General features: G+C 41.9%; 3 protein-coding genes across 4 annotated transcripts; 2 read left to right on the plus strand and 1 right to left on the minus strand.

Moving 5' to 3' along the window:
* Positions 1 to 524: 524 nt before the first annotated feature.
* LOC121542868 (toll-like receptor 13) lies at positions 525 to 7,593 on the plus strand. The gene is made up of 2 exons (XM_041852457.2): positions 525 to 595; positions 3,526 to 7,593. The coding sequence occupies exon 2, from the start codon at positions 3,759 to 3,761 to the stop codon at positions 6,705 to 6,707; it is 2,949 nt and encodes a 982-aa protein (XP_041708391.2). The 5' UTR covers positions 525 to 595; positions 3,526 to 3,758; the 3' UTR covers positions 6,708 to 7,593.
* Positions 7,594 to 7,680: 87 nt separating this feature from the next.
* LOC121542869 lies at positions 7,681 to 12,351 on the minus strand. Its single transcript, XM_041852458.2, has 4 exons — positions 11,939 to 12,351; positions 10,134 to 11,585; positions 9,540 to 9,694; positions 7,681 to 9,262 (listed from the first exon to the last, which is right to left on the minus strand). The coding sequence occupies exons 2-4, from the start codon at positions 11,572 to 11,574 to the stop codon at positions 8,585 to 8,587; spliced, it is 2,274 nt and encodes a 757-aa protein (XP_041708392.2). The 5' UTR covers positions 11,575 to 11,585; positions 11,939 to 12,351; the 3' UTR covers positions 7,681 to 8,584.
* Positions 12,352 to 12,974: 623 nt separating this feature from the next.
* LOC121542871 (platelet-activating factor acetylhydrolase IB subunit alpha1) lies at positions 12,975 to 16,633 on the plus strand. Of its 2 annotated transcripts, none has more exons than XM_041852460.2 (6): positions 12,975 to 13,011; positions 13,457 to 13,543; positions 13,711 to 13,800; positions 13,987 to 14,103; positions 14,320 to 14,442; positions 15,164 to 16,633. In XM_041852460.2, exons 2-6 carry the CDS (start codon positions 13,463 to 13,465, stop codon positions 15,437 to 15,439), a joined length of 687 nt encoding a protein of 228 aa, XP_041708394.1. In that variant the 5' UTR covers positions 12,975 to 13,011; positions 13,457 to 13,462; the 3' UTR covers positions 15,440 to 16,633. The 2 variants fall into 2 exon arrangements, with proteins under 2 accessions (XP_041708394.1, XP_041708395.1); XM_041852461.2 differs by having other exon boundaries at positions 12,981 to 13,011; positions 13,461 to 13,543.
* Positions 16,634 to 18,180: the final 1,547 nt, after the last annotated feature.

Raw genomic sequence — 18,180 nt, forward strand, 5'->3', positions numbered from 1 at the left:
AAACGTACAAAATCAGCAGGGGATCAAATACTTTTTTCCCCTCACTGTATGTAAATTTTTTTAGAAATACAATGACAAACAAAAACATAAAAACAACTTGAATTGTCATATAACTGGTGATCAGGAACACCTTTCCTTTTTATATGAAATCAGGCCCATCCCTCTTGACGTGTTATTCGGTTCTACTTATCAGTAAAATATTGAGACCACCCACTTTCTTTTGCAATCAATCCTTCTAGTGTATAATATTGTTTGACAGTTATTTTGAAAGAATTCAACAAAGAAATATTTGTTTTCTGAGTTTAAAAAATGAAAACTTTTCCCCAGCAGAATAAAGAGATTGTATATTGTGTTTGGCACATTGTTGACTGGGATCCCTGGGTTTTCCTCTACCATGCCATGTACATGAGGAACAGTAAATGCAGAACAACTTTCATTTGATTGTGTCCCATGACTCCATGTCTGTTGTCCCTTTTCTTCCTCTTTCTGTACAACCAAAGCGAGGCAGTCATTAAACAGGGATTAAGAGACAAGCTCTCATAATGTAGCAGGAAGGACACAATACAGACAACATGATGAAGCCCCCAGAACAGAGGTAAGGCTGGACTCGAGGCTTTTAATTAAAGATCAAATGGGACTTCAGATATGATTTCCCTTTATTTTAATGTGATTTGTAAAATAACTCTTGAAACGTGTTTGATAACCCATTATTAAATTATGATATGATGGATTATGATATTAAATGAAAGCTGTAGAATATGCTATGGATTATGAGTGAAATGAAATTTAACAACTAATTTGTCAGATTATGAAAATTGCTGCATGCAGCAGTACAAAAGTCAATGCTTTGATTTTTCAGTGGTTGAGGATCTTTCTATAAACTAGGGTACCAGTGAGGATTTCCTATGATAGACAACTTGTTACAGCTGTTGATAAGTCATTGATAATAATCTGCAAATGTTTTTCAAGTCATTACATTAAGATAAGGGGGAACAGCTATATTGAATAAAATTCACGACTTGATTTAAAACCTTTCACATGGTTGGTGTATTGACAGAAGTGTCCAAAATCGTGTGACATAAAACATAACTTTTCTGTCCTTACATTTATGGCAGTGTAAGTTGTTATATCATATATTAAGCATTAATCAGTTAGACATTGAACTTGAACCCTGTAATAATCCTGGATCTAGCTGTCCGTCAGTTTTTTGTATAGCGATCTCAGAAATGCAGTGTAACTACTTAACATTTCGTGTGTCCTTATGTTATGGGGTGAAGACAGTTTTCACTGGCACACAAATCCTCCCCCAAAATTCTGTGATTGCAAAATAGAATTCTTCTAACCGAAAGATTCACCTTACCTTGATAGTAAAAACCTAAATCGATACGGCCATTAACGTGGTTATTCAATAATTGGACGCCATTTGCAGTGGTGGAAAAAGTACCCAATTGCCATACTTGAGTAAAAGTAAAGATACCTTAATAGAAAATGACTCAAGTGAAAGTGAAAGTCACCCAGTAAACTACTACTTGAGTAAAAGTCTAAAAGTGTTTGGTTTCAACAGTAAATGTAATTGCAAAAATATACTTAAGTATAAAAAGTAATTACTTATATTAAGCAAACCAGACAGCACACTCCAACACTCAGACATAATTTACAAATGAAGCATTTGTGTTTAGTGAGTCCGTCAGATCAGAAGCAATAGGCTAGACCAGGGATGTTTTCTTGATAAGTGCGTGAATTGGACAATTTTCCTGTCCTGCTAAGCATTCAAAATGTAATGAGTACTTTTGGGTGTCAGGGAAAATGTATGGAGTAAAAAGTACATTATTTTCTTTAGGAATGTAGTGAAGTAAAAGCAAAAGTTGTCAAAAATATAAATAGTAAAGTAAAGTACAGACACCCAAAATATCTACTTAAGTAGTACTTTAAAGTATTTTTACTTAAGTACTTCACATCACTGGCCATTTGGTATCTAGCTGTTTAATTAGCCTACACTTTGATATTTTCCCACAAATTTCTGAATGATAGCGCATGCGGTGTTCACGAGTTATGTCCAGAATATTTGTCTCCTTCGTTACGCAGGTGAAGATAGTTGTGCAGTTGTGCAGATCCATGCTGGATCTAATATTCCTAGCGAATTGATGTTGATCATCTGTTGTTGTCTGCTTGATTTACAGCAGGTTCTCCTTAGATTTAATTGAGAAAGAATGACGTTTTTGTGCCTCGGATTGGACACAGTCTAATGCGCAATTGTGTACGACAGACTATAATATAAACACAACATGTAAAGTGTTGGTCCCAACATAAACACAAAAAACGTATCTCTCTCAAATTGTGTGCACAAATTTGTTTACATCCCTGTTAGTGAGCATTTCTCCTCTGCCAAGATAATCCATCCACCTGACAGGTGTGGCATATCAAGAAGCTGATTAAACAGCATGATCATTACACAGGTGCACCTTGTGCTGGGGACAATAAAAGACCACACGTTTTGAGGGAGTGTGCTGAGGAGTATTTCTGTCTGTAATAAAGCCCTTTTGTGGGGAAGAAACTCATTCTGATTTTCTGGGCCTGGCTCCCCAGTGGGTGGGCCTGGCTGCCAAGTGGGTGTGCCTGGCTGACAAGTGGGTGGGCCTATGCCCAGTCATGTGAAATCCATAGATTAGGGCCTAATTTATTTATTTCAATTGATTGATTTGATCCCAATGTCACACATGGGCCCCATTATTTACATTTTTACATTTTAGTCATTTAGCAGATGCTATTATCCAGCGCGACTTACAGTTAGTATTATTTATAGAAAGACCCTTGAACAGCATTCATACCTATGATACGAGGATGCTGTATGATACATTTATTGATCTGGATTGTGGTCAAACTTAATTAAGTGCCATTCAAGATATAAACTGAAATTACAGTTCAAATTGTAGTACTATTCATACTTTCAAGGATGCAAGTATAATGATTGCACTTGATTTTAGTTAAATTATTAAATTTAAATGATGTAATTGGAATTTCAATTTACTTCACGAATTGACTGAAGTGAAATCTTTTTAAACACTATGTACACTATAATTACACAAACTATATTTACACGATACACTATAATTACATGCCACAGAATTGTGGCAGTCTTGTGCAGTGGTTAGCCCCCAAGACGCTGGGCCACATTTACCCCTGGCGATGTGGATACAATGGCCTCTTAACCCGTCCTCTCTGTATCAGCCTCCCCTCCACATTTCCGACTATCACTGTCCATAAAACAATAAAAAAAAAAGATTTCAAAACCAAACTGTGAACTTTGTCCAACTAATAAGACCCCATTAGGAGATGGCAGATGTGAGGTTGAGTTGTATCATATGGTGAATGAAAGTACCTCATGGAAAAGAGGAACCTGAAAGCCACGAGAACTGAGACATGTGTTAATTAACAATGGCACAGTTCTTTTTTTGTTTTCCAATGAAGTCACTGAGAAATGTATTGTAAAGTCGCTAAAATGTGTTTTTCCTTTCTCCCATTTAGCTGGCTTTCTTATCAGCATGCTCAACCATGGAGGATAAAGGAATATAATTCAGGATGATTATCACAGCCATACAACTCATTTGAAGAAAGAAAATCAACAGCTTTATTTCCCAATGAAAACATTTCCTGGAACTTAAAATGAACGTACTATAATTTTAAAGGCCAAGATTCTCCTTGGAAAGAGTTCAGAACCATTGGACTAGATGTAAAACATTACTCACCTTATTCCTTTCATGCTGCACATGTCAGACAACATGGGCGGGCAAAAAAATAAAATATTGGTATCAGTGGCAATTGTCCTTCACATTGCCCAGATCACTGTTGGCTATAGCTTCAGGAATTGCACTGAGGATCCAACCTCAAACCACACAAAATTCCTTTGCATCCGTCACCAGGCAAAGAACATTTCTACCATTGTAGGTGACCTGCCACCCTATGCCACCACGGTTATAATCTCCATAAACCTGATAAAACACATACCCGACAATACATTTGTTCACCTTCCTAACCTCAGGATGCTTCAGATTGACAATAACCATCTGGAGACCATAGACAACCAGGCGTTTCAAAATATGAGCCAACTGAAGAGCCTAAACCTGTCCTTGAACAAAATATCACATCTCAGCTCCTCTGTGTTTCAAGACCTCAAAAACCTTGTCAACCTGTCACTAAATAATAACTCACTGATATGGCTCCCTCCAGGTATTTTCTCCTCGCTCTCCAATCTGGATGCCCTCATGTTACGGCAGAACTACCTGAACAACTTCTCTGCAGTGGCAGAATCTGTGACTCACTTACCGAAGCTGACAAAACTAGACCTGTGCAATAACTATCTAACGTCCCTCCAGCATTCTAACCATACAGACCTACCGGAGTCCCTCACCACCCTCTATCTCTGTAAAAACAAACTGGTCACTTTAGAATGTAAGTGGGGCTTCCTCAGCCATATACTACTGCTGGATCTCTCCTACAATGACCAGCTCCCTTCAAGGGCTTTCCAAGGAGTGGACTTGCGGAAGCTAAACTACATGCGTTTGCGTTCAACCAATGTCACAGTGCCAGAGCTTTTGAATGTCAGCAATGTTAGAGCTGGGAACATAGACTTCTCTGGTATGGGGTTGAAGACTCACAATCTGCTCATGGAGTTATGCCACCTTTTGAGTACAAAGGTCAAATTTGTTGAAAAGCTGAGTCTGGGAAGCAATGGGATTCTTTCATTGCGAAAGAACACACTTTCCAACTGTCCACCAATCCGAGGTTTATTGGACCTTTCCTTCAACCAGTTGAGGAAGGTAAGATGCCTCCACTTTCTCAAAGGACAGGATCAAATCAAAAACTTCACAGCAGAGAAAAACCACCTCACCTCCCTAATGTCCTGCAACAGACAGAATCTCTCTTTTCCGAATCTGACAGATCTGAGCTACCGTTACAATCGCATACTCAATGTCAACTCTTTTGCTTTCCACCACACACCAAATGTGAAGACCCTACAACTCAACATAAACATAATCGCCTATCTTGACCATAAGGCTTTCAGTGGGCTGACGAGTCTTGTCACACTGCGTCTGGACAATAACCTCCTGACCGATCTGTACAACGATAGCTTTGAAGATCTGCAGAGCCTGGAAATACTTAACCTACGTAACAATCAGATAGCTGTTATTTTCAACAAGACATTCCATTCACTCAAATACCTGCACATTTTGGATCTTGGAGGGAACAAAATCACTCATTTTCAAGAGTCAGCCTTTGTGGGGCTCGATAACCTGGCCAATTTTTACCTCGATGGAAACAATCTCAAACAGATTGACAGCGCCAAGTTTAAACCATTCCATGCCACACTTGAAGTGCTTGATCTACATGGGAATCAGGTTAGCTTCTCCTCTAAACGTACCAACTCTCCTTTTGTGAATCTAACCAAACTTCGCAACCTCAAACTAGATGCGCAGATGCCCCACGGCCTGAACGTTTTGCCTCATGCCTTTTTCCGTGGCCTCAGCTCCCTCCAATCGCTCTACCTCACCGACAATCACATCTTTAGCTTCGCAGCAGACACTTTTGACGATCTGACCAACTTGACTTTCCTCTCCTTGGACAACTCCTGTGCCGGGGTGATGCAGCTGCATCCGGGCGTCTTCAAAAACCTGCGGAAGTTGAGCAAGCTCAGTGCAAGGAACATGGGCATTCAGTCCTTCTCAAATGAGGTTTTCGGGAATCTGACAGAGCTGCAGATCTTGCTTCTCAACCAAAACGTAATGCAAACCTTAGATGTGAATGTGCTGGAGGCTCTCCCCAAACTGCGCTACCTGGACCTGCGCAACATTCCTCTTAGCTGCACCTGCCTCAACAGCGACCTGCAGAACTGGACTTTGACAAACCAGAGAGTCCAGTTAGTCTTACTATACAGTCTACAGTGCCAAGATAAAAAACTCCCCAAAAACTTCTACAACTTCGACACCAATGTTTGCTATCTGGACCTGGGAGAGTACCTTTTTGCCACCACAACCACTGTGATTTTACTGCTGACTATAATACCACTTCTCTACAACAAGCTGTATTGGAAACTGAAGTACAGTTATTATGTGTTCCGCTCCTGGTTCGGCCAACACTGGCGCAGGCTGAGGGAGAAAGAGGAGCACTGCAAATATGACGCTTTCATCTCCTATAACTCAGCGGACGAGCCTTGGGTACTAGACCAGCTACTTCCCAACCTGGAGGGCAATGGAGCCTCCTTCCGGCTGTGCCTGCACCACCGTGACTTTGAGCTGGGCCGCAACATCGTGGACAACATAGTCTCGTCCGTGTACAGCAGCCGCAAGACCATCTGCGTGGTTAGTAGGCACTTCCTGCGCAGCGAGTGGTGCTCCCTGGAGATCCAGCTGGCCAGCTACAGGCTCTTCCACGAGCTCCGGGACGTGCTCCTGCTAATCTTCCTGGAGCCCATCCCTGAAAGGCAGCTGTCGGCTTACCACCGTATGAGAAAGGTCATGTTGAAGAAGACCTACCTGCAGTGGCCGGGGTCAGACTGCACCGACCCGGTCAAAGCCCAGGAACTGTTTTGGAATCATCTGAGGAGGGCGCTGAGGAACGGGAGCAGCAGGTTTGAAGAGGAGGATGAGGGGAGTGAGGATTACTTCAATCAGCCACCGACGGATGATGATAAATATTATTTAATGCCTTAAGGAAACGGTTAGAGGACACGCTTTGCCCTGGCAGCAGCCTGATTCCTGGATATGAAACAAAGTTAAATGTAGTAAAAGTACAGAGATTATGCACATCCACACACATACACAGAGAGAGGAACTGAATATCTTGTAAATGTGCCCTCAGTACCATGATGTTCTACTTGCTTGAAATACAGCATTGTTTATGCTTTGATCGATTGCAATAATAAGCTAGTCATAATTTGTTTGCTTTTGTAATTTGCTCTCATGGCAAACAAATGTAATCCTGTTGTGATCCTGTTGTGTTCAGTACTAAATAATATTGTAATACTGTATATACATTTAAAATATGCAGAGGGAAAAGGAAATGGACATGGGAAATAAGACGATCAGACGTACCATGACAAATCATGTTGCAAAGTTAATTTAAATATTCTATAATACTTCTTGTTGGTAAATTTCACTGTCTCAAAACATAATACACCGACAGATGAGACCTATTACTTAATGACTTAAGGAAAGGGTTAGAGGACACACTTTACCCTGGCAGCAGCCTGATTCCAGGATCTGAAACAAAGCTCAATGTCGTAAAAGTACAGAAACTATGCACACACACAGACACAAACAAAGACAGAGAGAGGAACTGAATCTCTTGTAAATGTGCCCTCTGTGCCATGATGTTCTACTTGCTTGAAATCCAGCAATGCCTATGCTTTGATTGATTGCTATACTAAGCTTAATTAATATTTTTTGGGCTTTTGTAATTTGCTCGAGGAAAAAAACGAATTTCATCCTGTTGTGTTCAGTACTAAATAATATTGTAATACTGTATGTACATTTAAAAGATGCAAAACGTAAATGGGAAATAAGATGATCAGCCATAACCTGACAAATCATGTTGCAAAGTTAATTAAAATATTATTTAAGTATACTCCTTGTTGGTAAATATCACCGTCTCAATCAGTAGTACACAAACTAAAACACAAGTAAATGAATGATAAATTATTCGATTTTAATATAAGACACAGTGAGTGACTATGTATTGTATTTTACTCACAGGTTTCATTTTATTCAGTCCAATTGTATACTCCTCGTGTCCTCTCTCCTTTTCAAAACCAATAGGAGAAAAATGTCAGCGGGGAGGGACCTCTTGCTTTCTCATCCAATGGGTTTTGAGAAGGAGACGAGGCGAGAGGCGGCGAGGAATGTGCAATTGGGATCTACCCATGGACAGCAGAAAATCCTCTACATAATGTATTCATGCTGATTCATGTCTTCGATCATCTGTGCTAAAGCATTCTGCTTGTCAAAAATAATAAAGTATACTTTGTGTAGGCCCAGTGGCCCCAAAAAAACAAGGGCCACATTTGTAGATATTTTGTGCTGCCATAGTTGACTAGTCCACTGTAAACAACATACTGCATAAGTTCTGCAATGTATTTTCTCTTACAGTGCTTCTGTATGTTTTTGCATGCACACGTTTCAATTAGAAGTATTCATGCAATTAAAAAATACAATCTGCTACAGTTGTTACTTTTCCACGGCATACTTGTGTTTTTACTGTCCAGGCTGTAAGTAGTTTTAGAGTATGTGAAACATATGAAATAAAATATTTTTTAAAAAATAGTCATGTTTTCTCATACATTTAACTAATATTTGATAAAATACAAACAATATTTTCTGGCTGGCACTTTGTCTTTCTGCCTATCATATGACGGTATTCAACAAAGAAGAAAAAAAACATCAAGTCAGTTGTAATTGTAAACAATTATGGTATGCATTTGGAAAATACTCACTCAACAACATAGCATATAGCCTAAGCTTTGTGCTTATGCATGTCTCTACTACACAGAGGCATCTCTATGCAGTCTCTGGACAGGCACAGTGGATGTGGATCAGTACAGTCTCATCCGGGGGAAAGACCAGCGTTCAGGGCTGGGGAAAGCAGGCAGGGACCCGGGGGGCAGAGGAGGAGACAGGCTACTCTCCAGCATGTGGGAGGGGGGATAATAGGCCATGTCAGGAAGGTGGGACCTGGGGATTCCAGGGCTGGCTGGGGGGCGGTTAAAGTGATAGAAAGGGTGGAGCTGATGACTGTCTAGTGGATAGTGGGTGGGAGCAGAAAAGGATGAGGAAGCACCACCAAAATGGCGCCTTTCAATGTTGTATGGATCTTGCTGCTGTGGCAAGTGTCTGTCTCTGTGTCCCTCTAGTGGCCCTGTGGGATACTGCGGCCTACTCTTCTCATGATAGAAAGGCCCACGGCTTCTCTCTCTCACAGTGTCTGTCTGGTTTAGATAACTAAAATCTGGGTCATACCTCCAGTTCTCAAAGTGGTCCACCCTGGTTGACTCTCTCGTACTTCCTCTGTCAGATCCGTCATCCCAGGGCTGAAGCAGACCGGATTGAGCTGCCCAAGGTGAGGCAGGAGGGGGGGAAAAGATGTGGTGGCATGAGGGGGAACCAGAGGGCTGGAGGTTCATGAGGAAGTGCGAGGAGGAAGGGGGCCTCAGTAGCTCCCCGATCAGTTCCCCAACCTGCTCCACACTAGGGTTGGGGTTCCATGCAGCAGCCTAAAGAGATGCAAGTGAGGCAGCAATTGGTTTGTTATCATACAGTTTATCTAAGTATTGCAAAGAAGACTGTCATTTAGAACATTCTGTGACAATTTCACTAACAAAATGTATTGTAGCATTATAGTAGCACATTCTATTGCTATTTTGTTTAGGAATTCCTATCACAATAACCCTACAATTACCAATTATATATTAGATGTACATTCACCATTTTAATTTACTATTAGGCTATATGTCTGATGATGACTGATAGCCCAATGTTTTATGCTCGTACCGTGTCCAGGCTGTGCTGCGGCCCACTGAGGGGCTGAGGAGGGGTCACTCTGTTGGGGCATAGCTGCTTCCTCCTCCTCTTGTTGGGGGCTGACCTCTGGGAGTCCAGGCACGGCTGCTCCACCATGCTCTCTCCAAAACCATCATCCAATGGAGCTGTGATAGGAACAAGACATAGTTGAAAAATCCCTCATACAGCTAAACTACACCACTGAAGACATTTTCAAAGTCCCCACCTTGGTGTACAATACTATCGATATCCAAATGCAGTTAGGCTACAATAAAACATTCAACAAATAATATGGATAGGCCTACATTTCAATCAATATGATATGATTAGTTACAGTATGATTATACGATCAAGAGTAGAGGATGCCATTTCTTATTGTGGTCCTCAACCCAACACTCACAACCGCAATCACATTACAGGTCCTCTGTAGCTCAATTGGTAGAGCATGGCGCTTGTAACGCCAGGGTAGTGGGTTCGATCCCCGGGACCACCCATACGTAAAAATGTATGCGCACATGACTGTAAGTCGCTTTGGATAAAAGCGTCTGCTAAATGGCATATTATTATTATTATAATATACCGTACCTGCAGGACAGCCTCCATCTGCATCCACGCCGGCCAGGATCGTGCTCTGCCCCTGGCCAGCCCTGGTTGTGGTGGGTCCTGTACCGAAGCAGAGACGTCGCTGCACGCTGAGGAGGTTCTCCTGCAGCTGGGGTCCATGCCTCTCCTGTAGGGCCTGCAGCAGCACCTCCCTGCTTTCCGCCACCAGGTGTCTCCTGCGGAGAAGCGGCAGCTGCAGAGACCTGCACAGACGCGCGGCTACCACACTGACAGGGTTGGGGACAGTTTGTTGCGTCTGGTTGTCTGAGCTCTCACTGCTTCCACCTCTTGCTGGGAAGGAAGACACTGTGATGTTTGGACTGGGCCTGAATGGCTGTGTGTGTGGGAGAATAGGTTCATGGTTTTTGGGGGTCTGCTCCAAGGTGAGGACAGTAGGCTTAACCTTGGCCCTTGTGTAAGGTGGTCTCTCATTTTCATTCTTTCCACTGGGTGACATCACTGTTTCACATACTACAGGCCTCGGCCACTTGCTTTTGGTTCGTACCACACTTGAGGGACTCTCTGTGGATGAGAGGGTAACTACGTCACCCTCTGATGATGTCAGACCGCTGTGATGTGTCTGTCTCTGTTCTGGTGTGATACCAGACTCCTGGCTGTTAGAGTGACTGGCTACATTCTCCTCCTGACAAACCTGAATAGATGTGAATTTTCTTCGTAAATCCTCCTGTGTATCCCTGTGAGAACACTTAAAAAGTCTACTTTCTGAATTAGACTTACACTCATCACGCTTGTGGACTGTAGTACTACTCTTTGCTACTACTCTTTCTACTCTCCCTTTATCTGGAGCCTCCTCATCATTGTTAGAAACAGCAACTTCAGCCACATCTGAATCAGGCACAGGAGAGGAAAAAGGAAGGGAAGAGGAGGGTGGAAGGGGAGGAAGAGTAGCAGTGGTCTTGCCTCGCCCTCCGTGCTGCCCAAACTTCTCCAACTTCTTCTGTTCACTCAGCAGGCGCTCAATGTCAATGGACTTCACCTCGTGATTGAACAGGCCATGGTGGCCGATAAGGCGGTTGATTGTGATGATGCTGTGCTCTTGCCCAGCGGGGAAGACTCGGGCGAATGGGGCATCTCTCCGTGGAGGAGGGCGAGAGCTGCTTTGGCAGCAACCATGACAGTGGTCCTTTTCTTTGCCGCTTTGGTGCTGGTTGTGGTGGTGGGATCTGCATTTAGATCCTCCTCTGTTTACCTGGCTCCTCTCCTTGCGTGTTTTCAGTCGTTTGGTCTTGTTCGTCTGGCTGTTTTGTGCTTCTGTGTTCTTGGTATGACTTGAAGAGCAGCAGTGTGGAGTGAATCTGTTGGTTGGGCTACAGGTTTTATCTGTAGACTTTAAGTGCTTGCTAAAAACATGCAGGACATTCTGCTTGTCTGTTAAGGCTCTGCCATGTAGATGGCTCATCATGAGGTGGAATGCTAGGTGCACAGAAAATACAGATAAAAAAAATAAAAAATCTATATGACTGTTGGGTCACATGCAGAAGTCTTATTTGAAAACAGAATACTTATCAATAACACACATTAATGAAACCTGAAACATTAGCTACACTGTCAGAAAAACTCCAGCTAGCAAACCTAGCAACTGTAGCTAGATCTAGCCAACAACTATCATCAAGCTACCAATAAGCAAGACAAGGACAAAACTTTTCACAATAGCAAAAACAGGAGTCTTGAATCAGCACACATGAGCAAAATAATGTTAAATTGATTAACTAGTTACTAGCTAGCGTACATTAACTAACATTAGTAAACAAACAGCAGTCACTCACCAGCTAATTGTTTTTCTGTATAAATTAGGCACACCTGCAGGAAATCAAGGCGAATTCAAAATAAAACAAATAAAGACACCCTATTACAGTGTTGCATTTACCAGTGATAATATGTAAAGTTAACTAGCAAGCCTCAGAAAACGTGTAATCTACAACGTCGCAAACTATCCAAAAATGGAAGTTGAGGTAAACACCTTAACGTTATAGTTTTGCTTTTGAAAATGTTGGGTTGCCCAGCAACGTCCCGGACCGCCAATATCACATTGAAAAAGTGACATGCTAATCAATGAGGCTGCGTGTGTGTGGGACATATTCAAAAATAGCAGTAAACTGAGTAAAATAGCACATTTCCTCATCAAGTCCCCTGTAGCTCACTTGGTAGAGCATAGCGCTTGCAACGCCAGGGTTGTGGGTTCGTTTCCGACGGGGGGGGCAGTATGAAAAATGTATGCACTCACTATAACTGTAAGTCGCTCTGGATAAGAGCATCTGCTAAATGACTAATATGTAAATGTAAGTGGCACCTGCAGTTTGACTAGCTAGCTAATACGTTATACAGAGTAACGTATTAGCTAGCTAAACTTTCCTAAACAATCTTGCAATTGCCATCACGTTCAATGAAACAACCATAAAAGCTTGTGAAATTGTCGAGACGTAAAATGATTAATGATGTGAGAGAGGTCGGCGACACTATATTTTTGTTTTCGTTTGAAGAAGCTGAGAAGCTCTCATGGTTTGTATGTCTGTCATCTGCGCAACAGCCGCGCGCCTTTCCCTGGTGAACAAACACCGGACGATTCCAAAGCTAGAAATAAGGAGGTAGGCTACATTTTATCAGCGACTATTATTCCCATTGGTAGTCCCTTTGATACCCTTAATTTACAGAGAAAATACGTGTTTTAGGCAAGTATTCATACAAATTACTACTTGTATGCGCATACATATCACTAGACTGAAAACAAAACTATATTTTACTGATATAGCTCACCTATGAGTAGTCAATGGTACATTCTGTAAAATTGACTTGACATTTTACTTTCAGGAACTAACAGGCAGACAGAATCACAATTAAGGTATTGTAAAACAATAATACTTGCTAGCTATTTCTAGATCATTTCGGCGACCTCACCTATTATTATTTATGTACGTCTGTATGTTGATGCACCACATTGCCGATGCATTATGATAACTGTATTATTAGCTAGCTACTGTATAGCTTGCTGACTATTCCTGTAGGCAGGCTTGAAATATGACTAGCATCCTCGTGCTGCAACCCGCAAGTACATTTTGCTCAAGTATTAGTTACTGAAATCGTTATCTATTATTATTAGGCCCCACATGTGCCAGTGCACGATGTGAATAGGGTTACACATTTCACTTGCACATTTTTTCTCCACTACTCTAGTTACCTAGCTAGCTACCCGTAGCTAGTTGCTTTATTGATTCACACACAATAAGCATCCATCCATCCGTTCTAATCTACCAAGCCATGATTTTCACTTTGACACTTTCTGACAGACAGTGATGAGCTCAGGAGACTCCAACCCCGCTGCCACACCCACTCTTTGTGTGGACATCCAGGGAGATGGGCGATGGATGTCTTTGGTGTGTATCCTGCTGCCATTTTAGAATAACAGTAGTAGTTATAGTCAATTTCCTCTCGTGTCCTGATTCAGAGGGGTTGGGTTAAGTGCGGAAGACACATTTCGGTTGAATGCATTCAGTTGTGCAACTGACTAGGTATCCCCTTTCCTCTCTCCTTCTGCCTACAGCATAACCACTTTGTGTCTAACAGCAAGGACAAGGAACCAGATGTCCTGTTTGTAGGAGACTCTCTTGTCCAGCTCTTGCATCAGTTTGAGGTAATCTCTCTATCCTGACAGCTGTAAGGGGACTGCAAACATGGGTGGCATTTGTTGTTTGGAACTTTAACTAACATTTGCCACATTTGAATATTTTCTGATTACAAGTCTTGTAATTGCAGAAGAAGATATGTTAGCTGCTATGTTATGCTAGTTGATATACTGGTGTTGATGTGTTTTTGTCAGGTGTGGCGAGAGCTGTTCTCCCCTCTCCACGCTCTCAACTTTGGGGTGGGAGGTGACGCAACACAGCACGTCTTGTGGAGACTGAGCAATGGAGAGTTGGCCCACATCAGCCCAAAGGTATGTATGCACACAGACAACAAGTTAGTACGTTACATTAGAGTTGATCATACACTACTCATTGTTCAGATTTAAACCCTAATGGCTGCACAGACCCATGGTCCCAGGCCTGTTCCTGGGCCAAAAAGCACTTTTAGTATCAATCATTGAACATGCTTTTAAATCAAGTGGTATGAATGAAACTGCCCACCAAGTTGATGTTTGCGCCTTCACCAGGTAGTGGTGCTGTGGGTGGGCACCAATAATCACGGTCACACTGCTGAACAGATCTGTGGCGGCATCATGGCCATAGTCCAACTCATCAAGGACAAGCTGCCGAAGGCTTACACTCTCATACTGGTAGGTTTTTCTACCTCTTTTCTACCACAAATGTGAGTTAAACCATTGTAATGGGAAGTTATTTGATTAATTATTTTCCTGTATTTGATTTACTGTTACTAAGTACTGATGTTCCTTCCTTTGACCTGTTTAACTGCCAGTATCAAATGTCTGCCCGTGTTGAATGTTATGGTTAAAGTTAGCTGATGTTGTGACTTCCTACAAGGCTCTCGGGCTGGTGTTTACTCAACACTCAGTGCTGTGCTCTATTAATATATAAGCACCTTCTCAGAGAAACCCATTAGACATTTCTCTTGGCTTCTGCTCTGGAGATGTTCTCCATGAATTCTTGTAATAAACTGAAATTATTTTGATTTATATGATCGACTGCTCTCCCTTTTGTTCACCTGGAAAATCCCCTTTACAACCATGAACCTTTATGATAACCCAAACCTAAATTATGAACTGCATGCTTATGGACTTTATTATCATTGCTGACTATATTGGCACGTTTGTCCTTTCTAGCATGGCCATCTAGTGACTATCATGCACAGGATGTTGGTGGCACCTTAATTGGGGAGAACGGGCTCATGGTAATGGCTGGAGCTGAATCAGTGGAAAGGGATCAAACAAATGGTTTTCAGGTGTTTGATGCCATTCCATTTGCTCTGTTCGGGACATTATTATGAGCTGTTCTCCTCTCAGCAGCTTCCTGTGCTATCATGTATGTTTCCAACCACAGGGAGTGCTGCCCAGGGGTAAGATGCCCAACCCCCTGCGGGAGAGGAATGCCCAGGTCAACAAGCTGGTCCAGGAGGCCGTGTCCTCCCTCTCCCACGCCTCCCTCCTCAACGTGGACCCCGGCTTTGTACACTCGGATGGCAGCATCTCCCACCAGGACCTGTATGACTACCTCCACCTCACCCCTCAGGGCTACCAGGCTGTGTGCCAGCCGCTACACGCCCACCTCAAGGGCGTGCTGGAGAAACAGGCCAAAGACCAGCTGATGGAAAACTGATGGCCAATGACCAAATGACCCACTCACTACATCAGAGGTACAAACCCTGGTCCTGGAGAGACACAAGATACAGGCTTTTAGCACATTCACTACTTTTAGAACACTTTTTAGTATTTTAGTGCAGGCTTTTGTTCCAACCCAGCTTTTGTTCCAACCCATGATTAAAATAATGATCTAGTCCTTGATTGGTTGAATGTTTTGAATGCAGGGCTGGAAGAAAAGCCTGCCCTAAAAAGGCTTTCCAGAACCAGGGTTGGTAACCACTGCACTACTCTACTCTATGGGACCATACTGTGATTTACCACCAAAATGGCTGAGTAGAGGACCGCTAATTACTAATAGGATCAAATGTCTATGTTGCTAGTCAGATTTGACCACTTAACACCGTTGGAGATTTGATTGAGATGATTTGAGAGATTATCCTTCTCTTTAGTTTCATGCTGTATGGTGTATATAATGCACAATATGCCAGGATCTCTCTCTTCTGGCTGATAGATACATTATAAGAGCTTCCTCACAGAAAGGTTAGGAAAATCTGAAAATCTACCATAATAAATGTTTGTTTTGTTTCCTCTGTCAAAATAACCACATTTCCTGCCTTTTTATTTTTCTCTTTACTTTGAAAACATATACAGTCCTAATGATCTGAATGATTACTAATATCATTGAAAATCCCTTTAATGGTCTATCATATGTGTGTAGACACAGAGACCAACAAGGCATCATTTGGCCAGTTGGCTCCACTGTTAAAGCATTACTTGTTTCTGGTATCTGTTTACCACCGTTGCTTTTTGTTACTTGTGAAGATTTACCCTGAATATGTTTTATTTTGTCTGTACAAACATGGAGAATGAAGTGGAAGGGTATGGTGTATTTGGAGTGAAAGATGAGGGCATTTCAAAGTAGCGCTGAGACTGGTGGGTATTTGGCTTGGATATGATATGATACTGTAGTCAGTGTGTATGGATGTGTTGTAGCTAGCTTATACTTGTCTTGCACTCTTTATTCAAAGGCAGTCACCCCACGCGACCCAAGACTCCCTATAAAAGGCTGCTTTGACTGTTTGTATATACTGCTTATGTAGGCCTACCAGTCTCTACTTGACAATGGTTGTGTTGCTGATCTTGAATGTTGATTGTGGAAAATCTGAATGTAATGTCAAAATGCAATGCATTAAAAACAGATGAAAGCTTACAGTATGTATGGACATTGCTTTGTTTGCAGCTTCCAACCACTGAAGTGTGTCTGCACAATGGCTCTTCAAAGAAAAGTTTTAAAACCAAAATAATAACATAATTGACCTTTAGGTCTAGCTTGTCAAAACATCCAGTGTGTGTGTTCCAGTGAGTGTGTTTTGATTGCTTAATGTACTCAAACTAAAGGGTGCAGCGAGAGTATACATGGAACACAACAATGGAGAGGTTTATTGGATTGGGATGACCAAACGGTTTTATACCTGCATGTGATGTTGTGAGCACATCCAAGATACTGTACCTGTACGTGTTGAGTTATGCCTGAGCAGAGAACCACAACTTGAGAGCTGTCTAGTGACACACAGTACTCTGATGAGACGTTGGACCCACTCTTTCGCATGGTTAGTTGGCAGTGTCAGTTGTCAAGAAGTATTTGTTTACCAGTTCCACCTTACAGCTTCTAACATGCCCGAAAACGGAAGATCAAGAGACCAAGTGTAAGTATCTGTTATTAAGTTGGTCTTCAGAGATCTCATCGACATTGTGTAGAATGATCCAGCCAATCCAGTGTAGCGGTATGGAGCCCAAAACCTTGACTGATTAATGGAATCCAACAAGCTCCAAACCGTTATGCGTGAGGAATGTTCATGTCCTGTGATAGTCAATGTGAGATTTGACTCGGTGCAAATAGATCTTCCCTAACCCTTTCTTACAAACAAACTGTCATTTAGTTTGATCTAATCGCTTGAATGATGATCTGAACAGCATATTGACCTATCAGATCAATGACACTTTTATTTCCTTATTACTTTGCTAGAGGAATAGTTGATCATTGTCTTAAATGTTTGCCAAGGAAACACAATCACAGTGTCTGGCTGACAGTTTCAAGCAGCCTTCAAGTCTTCAGCTGAACATTCTATTTAAAGAACGTTATTTGTTAGTTTGCTCTGAAAGAAAGTATATTTATTGAACATAAGCCATGAAGGCAGAAGAGTGTTTTGCCATATACACTACCAAAGGTCAGTATCATAAAGGTCCCTCATCCACCTGTCAGGCTGACTTCACTCATCTTTAACTCCATGAGGTGTTGTTTTGGCCAACGTCCACTCTTTCCAAAACATTTGGCATATATAACACAACAAGCCACAAGGCAGGTGTGAGTGTTGGTAGGGGGACACGCTTCATACAACATGGCCCATTTAATCTCAGACTGAGACACGTATTTAGTCAGCCACCAATTGTGCAAGTTCTCCCACTTAAAAAGATGAGAGAGGCCTGTAATTTTCATCATAGGTACACGTCAACTATGACAGACAAAATGAGAAAAAAAATCCAGAAAATCACATTGTAGGATTTTTTATGAATTTATTTGCAAATTATGGTGGAAAATAAGTATTTGGTCAATAACAAACGTTTCTCAATACTTGGTTATATACCCTTTGTTGGCAATGACACAGGTCAAACGTTTTCTGTAAGTCTTCACAAGGTTTTCACACACTGTTGCTGGTATTTTGGCCCATTCCTCCATGCAGATCTCCTCTAGAGCAG

Source organism: Coregonus clupeaformis, chromosome 28 (assembly GCF_020615455.1).
Source record: "Coregonus clupeaformis isolate EN_2021a chromosome 28, ASM2061545v1, whole genome shotgun sequence".
NCBI classification, from domain to species: domain Eukaryota; kingdom Metazoa; phylum Chordata; class Actinopteri; order Salmoniformes; family Salmonidae; genus Coregonus; species Coregonus clupeaformis.